This window comes from Globicephala melas, chromosome 2 (assembly GCF_963455315.2).
Source record: "Globicephala melas chromosome 2, mGloMel1.2, whole genome shotgun sequence".
Lineage (NCBI taxonomy): Eukaryota > Metazoa > Chordata > Mammalia > Artiodactyla > Delphinidae > Globicephala > Globicephala melas.
The window spans coordinates 5,302,618-5,317,290 of record NC_083315.2 but is presented as its reverse complement, the minus strand read 5'-3'; the positions used below and the strand labels follow the sequence as shown (position 1 = coordinate 5,317,290).

The 14,673-nt window shown below is 43.7% G+C and overlaps 1 protein-coding gene across 1 annotated transcript in view; it reads right to left on the bottom strand.

Annotated features, from left to right (window-relative positions):
- CUBN (cubilin) overlaps nucleotides 1-14,673 on the bottom strand; it is a 271,724-nt gene that overhangs the window by 120,357 nt on the left and 136,694 nt on the right. Inside the window, exons 33-35 of the mRNA XM_060292217.1 lie at nucleotides 5,062-5,221; nucleotides 2,699-2,812; nucleotides 866-976 (exon numbers count right to left, since the gene is read on the bottom strand). Coding sequence (XP_060148200.1) covers nucleotides 866-976; nucleotides 2,699-2,812; nucleotides 5,062-5,221 — 385 coding nt within the window. The remainder of the gene's footprint in view (nucleotides 1-865; nucleotides 977-2,698; nucleotides 2,813-5,061; nucleotides 5,222-14,673) is intronic.

The window sequence follows — 14,673 nt, the reverse complement described above, 5'->3', positions numbered from 1 at the left end:
AAGTTCTTAGGATAGCACTCAGCACAAGGTGTTATATAAGTGTCCATTAAATAATATAGCCTCAACCTCAGTTAAATGCTTACAGACAAAAATCTCAAGGAATACAATCGGAAGTCTGCAGAGAGCAGAGAGTATTCCTCAATTGCCTGTTATCATCTCAGGCACTGTTCTGGGCACTGGGAATAAAGCAATGGGCAAAACAAAGTCCCTTCTCTGATGGAGCTTGTCTTCTAGCGCAGGATGAGAACCTTGGATGACAAAGCTCAAATACTCCCAACTCAGGCACTGACACTGTCCCTAACTAAGGCCCTGACACTACTCCTAACTCAGGAGTGACTCATGGAGAATGTTTAAATAACCTGAGATTATTTTGCTTGAGAACATTTCAGAAACTATTTAGCAGCAATCCCTAATTTCTACTGGGATGTTTTACAAACAGAACTCTAGATTACCTATCTACTATCTATCTATCTATCTGTTCTTTTGTTTCCACTGAGGACAAAACCAAAAGAAACATGCTCAATTTGAGTACCAGCACTGTGGTCAAATGTTAATAAGAAATTTCTCAGAGAATGCTACTTAATGCTGGAATGCACTGCATTTCACTACTGTCTAAAGCAATCACAACTTTCAATTAAAAAAATACATATATAAACTATTCATGTCCTTGAATATGAACAAGCTGAGTTTCTTGAACACCATATTACATCCTGCTTTCTTAGCCTCTGGTTATCTTTACATGGCTTATGACGCTCTTCATAGTTATTGGAAACATTCTAACCTGGAATGACAGCATATACACACGTAAGCCCAGAAACTGTAAAAAGCCAAGGCCACAGATGTGAGCGAGTGAGCGCGGCAGTACCTCGGAGGGGCGCATCATCACGACTGCCGTCCAAAATCTCTAAGAAGTCTCGAGTACACGTTGTGCTGCTTTCAAGTCCAAAGTGGCTAAAGGAGAGGGTGATATGATTGACTGAAAGGGAAAAAGAGAAGACTCTTTAATAACGTTCTGGCAAACAAAACACACAGGGAATGCTATTTCACCTCTGATCCTTTCTCCTGCTGTTTCTCCAGCAGGGGAGCCATGAATCTGGCAGATGTGCACAGGGGGACGGATGGGGGAGGGGGGTGAAGAGGAGAAGTATCAACCGCTCTGCTAAAAGCTTTCCTTTGAAGAGTAATTGAATCCATGCTTTCGAAAATGTCTGTAGATTCTGAAACGCTGGTACTGGGAAGAGAACCCTTGGAGAAGGGCCCTTGGGTGGGTTTATTTCACGGACGATGGGGAATGCATCCACTGTTGCTGTGTTCCTCGCAGAAGTATTTTTCTTAATAGAATAGTTTCCTTAAATTCTAATTCTTTACCTGTGCTTGTATATAAGACATTTTCCTCTCCGGCACACGTATCCTAGCATTCTCGGTGTTACTTTAAGGCCAGAACCCGGGAAACGGAAGTTCATTCATTTATAAAGAGAGCTTTGAATTACTTGCAGAAAGGTATGTGCCTGGGTACATTTTCCTTTTGTTTTCTTCCAGGGTCCCAAATCTTCCGAATAGGATCTTTCCCTATTGCTGTCTTTATACCAGTGACCTCTTTCATCTAAATGCTTTAGAATGGTTTAGAAATTATCCTTAGGTGCCAGACTGTGGAACTCGAGGCAGGGGACTTCTTTACTCAAGGCTAAGTTCCTGGCTACTTTCTTTGCCTAAGGATTACATCACTGACCCCCAAATGACATGCAGGGCAATCAAGATACCCTTCTGTTAATGCTTAACATGCCTAGGAAAAATGTTAGAGAATATTTAAGCCAAACTCTTCTTTTTTCAGATTAGCTAATGGGGCCTCATCAGCGTAAGTGACTTTCTTATTACCACACAGGTCATTAATCAGAGAGCGGAGTAAAGAACTTAATGCCATTCCCACAGGACGTCTGAAATCATCCGTTTTTCCTGAAAACCTCAAGGAAGGGCAGGGCTCCTTTGGAACGGGATTCCTAACGGCCCTGCGATCACCCTCTTCGCGGTCATTCTGCTTGAGTCTTTAGGAAACTCTTCACTTTCTCTGTAAAATGTGGACAGTAATCCTTACTACCAGAGCAGAAAACAAGCTTCTAGGATTCTAAAAAGAACACAGTGTAAGCACGTATTCCATGTTTCTTAAGGCCTATGCTGGGATTTTTTTTTAAATACGTGCATCACAGGAGAGACCAGGTTTTGTAATTAACTTCCACGTTGGTTGAAGACCAATATGCTCATAGCACTGCATCTCCAAACTAGGAGTTATTAATTTTCCAGTCTACGGTTCTTATTGTTCATTTATTCACTCAGCAACTGCCTTGAGCATCTACTGCACTCAAGGCACAGGTGTCAAAAACTATTTATTTATCCACTATTTTTGCTCACCCCCAGTCTCACACGCCTGTCATTTCAACTAGGTTACAGCTTTTTGCTTTGTTTCGTTTCCTTTGCTAGGCCTTGAAATTTAAAAAATAATTAAATGAAGAATAAACAGTAAAAGTTACTTCCTACCAGATTAGGAAACCCTTGTTCTTGTGCACATCAGGAAATGGGGCTCCCAAAAACAGGAGAGGAAGGCCATCAATTGTTACCACCGAGGAGATAAGAACATGAGTCATAGCTGGACTTTCCCACAGCCACCAAGCGTCCTGGATTCTTTTTTATTTTTGTTACTTACACGGAGGCCGGGCTTGAATTATCCAGCTGCAGTTCTGATTGTATGGATAGTTGGCAGGGAACAGGGGAGAGGATATCGTATCAGCGGAGTCGGTGAGGATGTAGCCGCCGCAGGCTGAGGGACACACAAGCGCACACATAATGTCACACACTTTTGATTTTTGCTGACTCTCCAACACAATTATTTGAAGAATGAAAGCATAAATGATGTTTCCTTATTTCTGAAAGGCATGTCAAGGAAGTTCTCTGCCAAGAAAGCTGCACATAAACCCTGAGAAAGTGGCAACATACTCTACATCTGTAACAGTATTCTTCAGTTACGGGGAGTGGGGAGTGGCAAAGAACAACAGAGTAAACGGCTACGAATTGCCTGAATCATTCAACAAAACGCTGGCATTGATTCACTTACTCTGCCCGCTTGCAAATTACAGACATAGGGATAATCTCTTTTACGACTGACTTTTTTTTTTTTTTTTTTTTTGCGGTACGCAGGCCTCTCACTGTTGTGGCCCCTCCCGCTGCGGAGCACAGGCTCCAGATGCGCAGGCTCAGCGGCCATGGCTCACGGGCCCAGCCGCTCCGCGGCACGTGGGATCTTCCCGGACCCAGGCACGAACCCGTGTCCCCTGCATCGGCAGGCGGACTCCCAACCACTGCGCCACCAGGGAAGCCCCACGACTGACTTCTTTTTTAGGAAAATAAATATTCAGTTGAAAGAGACTTCATAAGGGCGGCTGTGTGTCATCAGGGATGTGCAGAGCCCTGTGGGAGTAGAAGACGGGGGGGTGTACAAGGCATCTCATGGCGCAGACAGCGCTGAAGGAGGATTCGGGGGTGAGGGAGAGTGGCCCAGGGCAGCCCGAGCAAAGACAGAGGAGGGCACGGGCTGCACCACACACGCTTGGCCGAAGCATGGGGCGCGTGAGGAGGGTCGAGCGATGCTGGAAAAAGAGCAGGGCAGATTCTGTGCCTGTGTGGAGAAGCTTGGGCTCCACGCCCTGGTCGGTGTGGAGTCAGGACAGACAATGGAGCACTGAAGGTCAGAATCAGAACTCGCTACTGCACGTTGACTTTGGAGGAATATGGGAGAAGGGCAGGTGAGGCCGGGAGGCTACTATAGCAGCCCAGAGAAGACCCGCTGGGGACTTCTTTGCTATGAAGCAAAACGTAAGTGATTAATTAAATGAAAAGAAAGAGTGTTAAGAAGCTGTTCTTGGGCTTCCCTGGTGGCGTAGTGGTTGGGAGTCCACCTGCCGATGCAGGGGATGCAGGTTCGTGCCCTGGTCCGGGAAGATCCCACATGCCGCGGAGCGGCTGGGCCCGTGAGCCATGGCCGCTGACCCTGCGTGTCTGGAGCCTGTGCTCCGCAACGGGAGAGGCCATAAGAGTGAGAGGCCTGCATACCGAAAAAAAAAAAAAAAAAAAAAAAAGAAGCTGTTCTTTCTTTGAAAGAACTTCGCAGTCTTCTTGCTCCAAAGCCTACAGTGCACCTTGGGCAGACCTCAACCCAGAAACTCTTCCTAGCCAGGGCTCTTTACTGCAGAATCCGGGCAAGCCAAGTCCACTGAAACAGATGAAATGACTAAATAGACCACACTTGTTTGAAATGACAAGGATCCTCCCAATAAAAATCAAAGGCGTATTAAGGGGACAACAACCCACCCAGCTCTGGGTTCCGTCTCTGACAGTGGAATAAAGGGTTAATCTCTAAAATTCCCAGATGAAAGGCAATGGGTGAAAAGGTCTAGTAGGAAGTGGTGCTTTAAGAAAAAAAAATGGGGAATTTCCTTGCGGTCCAGTGGTTAGGACTCAGCGCTTTCACTACTGTGGCCTGGGTTCCATGCAGGCCGCATAGTGCGGCCAAAAAAAAAAAAAAGAAAAGAAAAGAGAAAAGAAGAAATCAATGGAAAACAATACTGATTCTTCAGGTGGAGGGCAACCACTATCTTGAGGGTTAGAACCTGACTTTATATTACAAGAAAGTCTTGTAATTTATAGTAGCGTATCTCTTAGCATAAAACTTTGGATAAATACTAGATAATATATCTGTGAATAAATGAACCTGGATAAACACTTCTTTAATAGTGTCTCTAATATTAAAGGCACTTTTAAGTGTTATTCTGAAAATGTGCTTGAGAGATACAGCGATCCCAAGGAAGTTCGCGTCACCTTAGTTGGACAAAGGAAAAGTTAAAAGTATCAACAGTTGGAATCATTGCAAACCATGGTTCCTTTGTTCTACTGAAATTGTCGCATGTTAAGTAGAAAGCTGGGACCGATTTCGGTCTCATTTTACTGCAGCACCAAGAGGGGCACTTAAGAACAGATGGTTTGTGCTTCCGGGAGACCCGGCGCGGAACTTGCCTTGTCTGAAGTGAGCGCGGAACCCCCGGCTCTGTCTGGAAGGGCCAGACTGAAATCGCAGGAAGAGGCTGTTTCCTGAAGAGGTGAAGGGGTTCCTCAGCTGCTGTCTTCCACACACACCGGCAAGGCGAGGGGCTGCAGAGCTTAAACCATCAAATGCCTACAAAGAAACACAACAGGGAACACAGCGGTTCAGAACTTCAGATCTGCCTGTACAAGGCGCCTGTTCCGTGGAGTACCTGCACGTCGGTGACCTAGTAGAAAACACATTTGCTGGAATCCAGTGCTTCATTTTATTGTCTTGTCACTCGGGTCCATTGGGGTGTCTGAGTCTTTGGTCATTTCTAGGAAAACTAGGGATTTCAGTAGGAGTTTCTGTGCCCAAGAAACTCGCCATTAGATCCCTGGATGTCTTTATAAATGGCAGGCCTTTCCCTGCTTTCTAACTCTCCTGACTCCAGGGCAGTTACATCATGGGCCATGCTCACATGTGCTGACACAAGAATGAACATGGAGCAAATACATAAGAAATAATGAGGAGGAATCATTCATTTTCAGAAACCCAGCCTTTGCTGGAACTTTATGCTCTTCATGGGGTCATGGTCAAGAGGAAGAGAAATGGTAGAATTCTTTCAAATGACGTAGTGATGTGAGGCTGATTTAGAAAATTACCTCATTAGTTTAAAAAAGATATTGGGCTCTGTGCTGCCCAGTTCTGCACTGGGACTTAGCTGACCTTCCATATGTGCCAGTGGAACAGAGTTTACATTACAGACCCCCAAAATTGCTGTACTGGTGTGTGAAATTGAAGCTTGCGCATTTTCTTGGGATTCTGTGTGTCTGGTGTGAATCTTAGAATGCTCTTATGTGTAAACTGGGGGGAAATGAGTTCTTTGTCTCTGGATGATAATAATAATGACAGCAACCGTTCATTAAATGTTTACTATGAGCCAGGAACTGGATTCAGCCTTTCACATATACTCTCCAGTTTCCTCCTCCCCAGATTCCCTCCATTTTCAAGAAGAGGATAACGGATGCACAGAGAGCTCACTGATGTGACCAAGACACACAGTTCCTAAGAGGGAGCAGGACACGGTGAACCAGACAGCTAGGTTCTGGAGTCCAGAATTAAACCTTTCGTTTTGTCCAATGCAAGATTTCAATTAAGCAAGACAGATGCATCAGCTGGCCAACCGCCAGGGTGGGAGTAAAAGTATGAGGTTAAAATATGACTGTTTCATGCAACATAAATTGCTATTTACATTTCATAAGAAAGCCCTGGGAGAAAACAGAAAGTCGGGAACTTAATACAAGGAAGGTACACACAAGTGACTTTAGAATACCTAGTGATTACAATCAGCGTTCTCCTTAGCACGTAAGTGTGACTGGGAGGCTATTCTCAGCTTAATTTGTATGAGCACATGAGTCAAACATCAATAGGACCTTTAACTCTAATGAGGGGCGAAAACTTTTACGATGACGGATTTCACATAAATGCTCTGGAGCATCACTTCTTTTTTCTTTGTTTCCCTCAATGTCCTAATCTTTAAATCTATATATCCAATAAAACGTTAAAACTGATTTTCACTCAACATTTAAAGGTTGATTAAAAACTAAATGATATATTCTCAACCAATTCAAAATATAGTTTGCAATCTAGTGTGACTGCCTCTTCTGAATACCTTGAATAGGAGCCAAACCCACACACACGCCATCATTACACAACCTCTTATACTGCATTTACACTGCAACCTACTCACAAGTATTACCACCATGGGTTTAATCCAAGACTTGTTTATCTCTGTACTTGGTTTTAAACTTTCCTAAGGTCATAGCTATAACAACGTAGGATTTCAGTAATGTTATATTAATACTATCTTGCTTTAAAGAATACCCTCTTAGAACATCTGGGGTCCAGGGGTCTGGGGAATATGGCCACCGACCCTTGGTCAAGACTCCTTGTACAAGACCACTTGCTTCTCTCAAGGTGACTGGTTTGTTTGCTTAAAAGAGCATTTCTTAAACTTCAGTGGAACATGGGTTCTATGAGGTTTATAGACGTCCCCCAAAAAGCAACAAACAACACCCAACGATACACACACATGCAGAGGATTTTTACAAGTCCATGAACTCACAAAGCCAAGACTCCTCTAGTTCCCTTTCTCTCTCTCCAAATTCAGAGGGCTAGGGAGTAAGTAGATATTGTTCCTTCCCTTTCTAAGTTGTCTTCCTCTCTCTGAATGGTTGAAATCCTCTTAAGGCAAAATAAGGAAGGTAGAAAGTGAAGGCGAAAGTCATTCAGAAAGTCCCATGAATGAACCATTTCCCTGGAGGTTCTTTAAAAGAACACATCTTCTAGGAGGTCTACATGTTTCCAGCCCCTCCTACCCCCGAGATCCTGGAATCACAGGACTCTGGCTGAAATCCATACACCTGGGGCATTACTTCACAAGGAACAGATCCAAGATAGAAGGTTTCCAATGTCCCTAAATCAAAATTATATACCAATGTCACCCTACATTTGGTTAGCATGTTGTAATTTTACAAGCACCAGTGCAAACATCTCTAAAACTAGTCCTCAACAGCATGTGATGTTTTTCGTTTTTTTAGTGAAGAAAGTGAGACTTCACAAGTGTGCTAGCTATTAAACTATTGTCTCATCCAATGGGAGCTAGTGACCCAAGATCACGGAGCTACTGAGTAGCAGAACCAGGAACTTAATTCTTCTCTCTCCAAATTCTATATTATATCATGTTACTTCTCTTTACAATGTGTATGATAGTTATTAAGTTATATGTTCCCAATTACCATTTTATGAAAGTGTAAGACCTCACGTTATCAAGGAGACAGCTGGGGTCTTCTTTTTTTTTAACAGTTTGGAATAGCAGTCCTTTTATTTGAGAGTAATATCAAATCAATTTAAGCTTTAATTTATAAAATTATAAGGAATCCAACCTCCACTGAGTTATCAAGCTCCGAGCCCAATATGATTCCCTTTTGCCATAATCCCATATTGGAATGCTGATTTTACCAACAGGTCCTTGAAAAGATGCTCAAGACAATTAATCACCAGGAAAATGCAAATCAAAACCAGAATGAGGTATCATCCCACACCTGGCAGAATGAAGATCAGCATCAAAAAGACTGCAAGTAAGTGTTGGTGATACTGTGGAGAAAAGGGAACCCTGGTGCACTGTGGGTGGGAATGTAAATTGCTACAGCCACTATGGAGGTTCCTTAAAAAACTAAAAATAGAACTACCATATGACCCAGCAATCCCACTACTGGGCAGATACCCTGAGAAAACCATAATTAAAAAAGAGTCATGTACCACAGTGTTCATTGCAGCTCTATTTACAATAGGCAGGACATGGAAGCAACCTAAGTGTCCATCGACAGAAGAATGGATAAAGAAGATGTGGCATATATATACAATGGAATATTACTCGGTCACAAAAAAGAATGAAATCTTGCCATTTGTGACAACATGAACGGATCTAAAGGGTATGGTGCTAAGTAAAATAAGTCAGACAGAGAAAGACTACTACTATATGATCTCACTTACATATGGAATCTAAAAAATAAAACAAATGAACAAATATAACAAAACAGAAACAGAGCTATGGATACAGAGAACAAACAGGTGGTTGTCAGAGGGGAGTGGGTGAGGGGAGGAGAGAAATAGGTGAAGGAGATTAAGAGGGACAGACTGCCAGTTACAAGATAAATGAGTCATGGGGGTGAAACATACAGTGTGAGGAACACAGTCAGTAATAATGTGGTATTTTTGCATGGTGAGGAAGGGGGTCAAAACGTACAAACCTCCTGTTACGAGATGACTAAGAACCAGGGATGTGACGTACAACGTGATAAACAGAATCAACACTGCTGTATGTTATACAGGAAAGTTGTTAAGAAAGTTGTCAATCCCAAGAGCTCTCAGCACAAGGACAAATACTTTCCCTATTTCTTCTCTTTTGTGTCTATATCGGATGATGGGTGTTCACTAAACTTACTGGGGTCATCACTTCACGCTGTACGTAGGTCACATCATTATGCTGTACACCTCACCTTACACAGTGCTGTGTGTTAATTATATCTCAATAAACCTGGAAGAAAATAAACTTGATGTAAAATTTGCAAAAAAAAATTATAAGGAAAAAACTGCAGGGAAGAAAATAGGAGAAATCTTGTTGCTATTTTTTTAAATTCTAAAGTCATAAAAATTATCAGTATGCATTTCCTTTACTTCCATTTAGTTCCTAAGGCAGAGCTAGCAAATTATATTATTACTGGCTATACACATAACATATTCACATAGCTTATAGATATATAAGCCTCATGTAAGTCTACTGCCAAGAGTTTCCTGGGCCTGGGAATTGATTTTCTGATCTGTTGCTTAGGTGGTAAAAAGAGAAAAATATACAAAACAAACAAACAAACAAAAAACTGCACATTGCGACTGACTCATTTCTAGATAACTCCAGTAAAATAAAATGTTGAAGTTGAATCCACAAAAGAAAAAGCAGCCACCATCCGTGGGAGTTCCAACTACAGGGGCTCTAAAGACAGGCAGATGGAGTTAAGCAGTAATCTAATTTCTTCGCTAAAGTTAATCAGTGTCTTTACAAAGTATTCAGAGTCTGTCACATTTCCAGATACCAGCACATACGTTAAAAATACCTGAACTTACCTCTATCATACAAAAATAGGAGACTTTTTAAAAGAACAGAACCAGGCACATAACAGAAAATAAATGTCTGATGTACAAATGAGTAAGTAAATATCGTGTATAAAGAGCATATGACCCCTGAGAACAACGGACTAAGGTCGAGGAAAACCCAGAGTTAAGAAAGAAAGCTGCTTCTTGTCTCGTGGACTGGGCAGCACAAACGCACAGCAGGCACGACGGCGGGGAAGAGGTTATTCACCGTGGGAAAGAGGTCAAGTGGAGCTGCCTTCCGGACCCAGAGGGCAGTGGAGGAGGCTCCGATCAAGGTCAGGGGCCAGGCCACACACGCAGCAGCCAGGTGCCCTCTCACGGGCTGTGCCAGCCCCTCACCAGGACCACGAGAGGAGGAGGATGGCGGAAGGTGGGTGCAGGACACCGGACCGACCCCCAAGGCCCAGAGTATCCAGGACACATGACATTACGGTACCACCGGGGACCCTCTATATACCCTGAGCTGTAGCCAGAGGGTAGAACTGAGCCAAACATTTATGAACTTTAATACTTGATGCTTTATAATGTTAAGGAGATCTGAGTAAATATCAACCCCTTTTCAAAGCTGACACGTGTCAACTGCAGCACCAAGTGACGGGGAGGCAAACCATTCAAACGAGAGACCAGCACCCCTTCCGGATGATGTTTAGAGAGGCCAGTGGTCAGAGTCCAGGGACCGGCAATTTGAGAAAATAAAGGAGCCAAGCAAAGGGAACCTTTCGCCTTTCCATATACTTACTGATGATGGAAATATGTATTATATAACAACATGTATTCTTTAAAAGCAGGTGGCAGAATTCCTTTCAAAGAGAAAAAAACAGAAGGTGTTTATTTAGCAAAACACCCTCGCAGGCTCTCAGAGAACGACTGCCAGGGGAGAGATGCTACGTGACTTACTGTGGACGGGTCTCTCTCCTCTCTGTCCTTCAGCTGCCTAATCTGTAAAACTGGACTGACATGAGAATATCGTTCATACTGTTCGTCAGAATTAAATAAGTTAAAAGGCATAAAGGTACGTCGGGTCGTTTCTGGCACACAGTAAGTACTTAATAGATATTAGCCTCTGCTATTAAAGTGGGATGAAGAGATCACTAAATTGCTGTTTAAGAAATGGATAAAACATCGTAGGGAGGGAATGGGAAAGCTACGGAGGCAAAGACAAAAAGAGGTCCAAAGGTGGGGGTTCATCCGGCACGACGGGACCCTGAGTTGGAGACATAATCCATGAAAACTGTCCAGCTGGGGTGGTGGGGTGAGCACAGGGTGGCAACTTCTGACCTGGCCCCCAGTGCTTCATGCCCTGTGCAGCCTCTTCCCCGGAGGGTGGCATGGACCTAACGACCTGCTTCTGATAAACAGGACAAGGTCAGAGTGAGGGGTGTCACTGCCATGGCTCGGTTGGGACAGATGGACCCTTGCATCTTGCTGGCAGCCTCTCTTGTTGGCACTGTCCCCTGCGCCCTGTACTGCTCGCCCTGAGGAAGCAGCTGCTGTGCTGTGAGATGCTCTGCAGAGAGGCCGCGTGGCGAGGGGCTGAGGGAGGCCTCTAGCCACAGCCTGCAAAGAACCGAATCCTGCCAACGGCCACGTGGTTAAGTCACACCAGGGTTCCTGACCCACAGAAACTAGAATTATTGTTGTTTTGAGCTATTACGTTTGGGGATACGTTTGTAGGCAGCAACAAATAACCAATCCAGGGGGTGTGAAATGAGGCACTGAGCAAGGAATGCACACTGGAGTTTTTAGGGCAAGGATGTCTAATATCACATTTTAGCTCACCTGCAATATTTAGGCAGTCTACCATATAATAGAGCCTCACGTGTGTAGTATTTTGGAGAAATAAAGCAGAGAGGTCTAAATCCTAACTTTTTCTTAAAAAGGGGTAGAGAGAAAGGGAACGGCCATAAGAAGCAAGAGACAGAGGCCTTGAAATGTAAACAGTGACAAGAAATGGACATCTGGGTGACCACTCCCCCCCGCCTCACTTCTCCACACAAGAGTCCCTGGAAATATTATGGGACGATGGGTTTCCCAGGCCTCTGAGTCTCCTTTCCCTCACGTGGAGCGACCCCCTGTGTCACCTTCCACTGAAGGGACCAAAAGTCATTCATGGAACTTAGTGACTTGGAAATTACTTGAGGTCTAAGGGGTGACTGGCTGTAGTGACGGGGCAGCCGGGGGGTGGGCTGAGTTGTGTACACAAAGGGAAGAAATGGAGAGAGAGCGGCATCTCCACTGTCCTTGGAACCGCTGGCCCTCCCCGAGGAGCTGCCGTGGTGACGGTGACCTGCCTGGCGTGAGATGCGCATTCAGCGAATGTGTTACCCTGATGGCGAACGCCCTTGTTTTCTTTCCTTGTTTCTTCCTTAGTTCTTTGGAAAGTAAAGCTATCACAGCTTGTTCAAGAATTCATAAGATCGTTAATGCAGCAGGTTGAGTTGGGGATGACAAAGTATCCGGTCTAGTTCAGGAAGAACAGTGATTTCCTTAAAAATCTCTGTGCTCCTCTCCAATCATTTTCCCTACAACACCAAACCTGGCTTCACAACACAGCTTCAAAAATGTCCAAAAAGTGGAGCCTAAGTGGATGTCAACACTCACACTCGTCTCAAACCACCCTGTTCATGGCCTCTCAGTGCTCAGCCTTCACTGACAGGCTACATACGGGATTCGGCCCATCTGACATGTTCCATCTGACCGACTAAGGCCCAGAGGAGAGCACAGTGACCTTAGGTTCAGAACACCTGGGAAGCACAGGGATCTCGTGATCAGAACACCTGGAAGCACTCTGAGAGTCAGAACACCTAGACTCCAGTCCTGGGTCCATCTGGGATACTTGTTTGTTCCTGCACTTCAGAAGCTTCTGGTTATGAGTTTCATCGTCTTAAAAATGGGGGTAGATAATATGAAGGTAAGTTTCTCCTGTTTCTTGATAGGAATGCTCACGCACGCATTTTTTAGTGGAATTTGGCAACACAGGAAATGTAAAAGTTAGCTCTTTCACTTCCGGGTGTCTACCCGAGACAAACTCTTGCATGACTGCATTCAGAAATGCGGACAAGAATGTTCCTTGCTGAGGGTTGCCATAGTACAACATCAGAAGCAACTGAAATGTGCACTAACAGTACGTGGGTACGTGACTCATGGGATGTTGATAGAGTGGAATCTTGTATGGTGGCAAAAAGAATGCATTAGATCTGAATGCACCACAGTGCAGAAAAACGTTCAAAACAGATTGTTGGATGAAAAGAGTGGATGGAAGAATATGTGTTATGTTGTATTGTGTTCATCAGATAAATAAATTGTACATAATAATTTATTTACTTGAACATAATACATTTACTTGATGTACATAATACAACATAACACATATTTGTAAAACACGCAAAATAACATTACATACTGTATACAGATGCACACATACCATGAAAAAGTACCAAAATAGCCATGGGAATTGTAAACACAACTTCTCATAAATTGGTTTCCTCTGGGCCAGGGGCTGGGAATGGAACAGTGTGGGCTACACATGGGGCCTCAAAAGGAATGCATTTCTTTTGGGGGAAAAAAAAACAAAACAAAGAACTTGAAGCAAATACGGCCAAATATTGAGATTTAGCAAGGAGGATGTTTTTGTTCATGCTATACTTTACATGCGTTGTGTAGCTGATACTTTTCTGTAGATTTAAAATATTTCATAATAGAGTTTTCAATTAGAAAAAGAGAATCTATATAAAGGAAATAATGGGAAATGTAGACTAAGATTTACATATAAATATGCTCTTCAGAGCATTATTATAATAAGAAAAGAATAGAAGTAACCTAAGTGATCAATGATAAGCTAGTGCTTAACTCAATTCTACGGTGTCCATGTAACTGATTATATGGCCAAAGAAACTCTTCTTAAGAAGCAGCATATTAAATAAGCTAAGTGAAAAAAGGCAGGATACAAAACTATATGCAGTTTTATATGAACTCTCTTCGTGTCTGTGTGTGTAAGTGTGCATGTGTGTGTTTCTGTAGGAAATGAGCCAAGATGTTAATAGTTTGTATTGCAATATTATGGATGCCATCAATTTCTTATTTTTTCTTTTCTGTATTTTAGAAACTTAGTATGAGGAGCATATAAAAATGTAAAATAACATATATATTTAAAGTGCTCAAGTGTTTAGCCAGACGGACATGTAAATGACCCCATACAGAGACAGGAAAATATGCTACTCATATAACTGTACTGCAGTATCTAAGCCAGGTGGCTATTCACGCCATTTAATCTAGCCTTCTGCTGCCTGACGGAATGTATCAAGGATATGGCTTCTGTTTTAAGATTTCCAAGACACGTGCTAGTTGGCTACTACGTACAACCGTAGTCCAGCCCTCTCTCCAAGCTCCAGGCTCAGCTATCTGACTGCATTCCAGACACCATTGCTGGTATGTTCCATCAACCTTGGAAGTCAACGTCTCAAACTGAAATCATCGCCCCCTCCCCCTAATTCCTCCTGCACCTTCATTTCTTTCTTTTTTTTTTTTTTTCTGGTACTCGGGCCTCTCACTGTTGTGGCCTCTCCCATTGTGGAGCACAGGCTCCGGACCCGCAGGCTCAGCGGCCATGGCTCACGGGCCCAACCGCTCCGCGACATGTGGGATCTTCCCGGACCGGGGCACGAACCCGTGTCCCCTGCATCGGCAGGCGGACTCTCAACCACTGCGCCACCAGGGAAGCCCCAGCTTCATTTCTTGCCTCAGTAAATGCCAGAGTATGTACCCAATTGCCAAGCCTTTTTAGATCCCTCCCTTATCCCCCAGTGGAATGGATCCTTATGTTCTGTTAACTCTTCCTCCGACGTGTCTCTTGCACCCCTTGCCTCCACCTGCCCGGCAGTGTCTTGCTG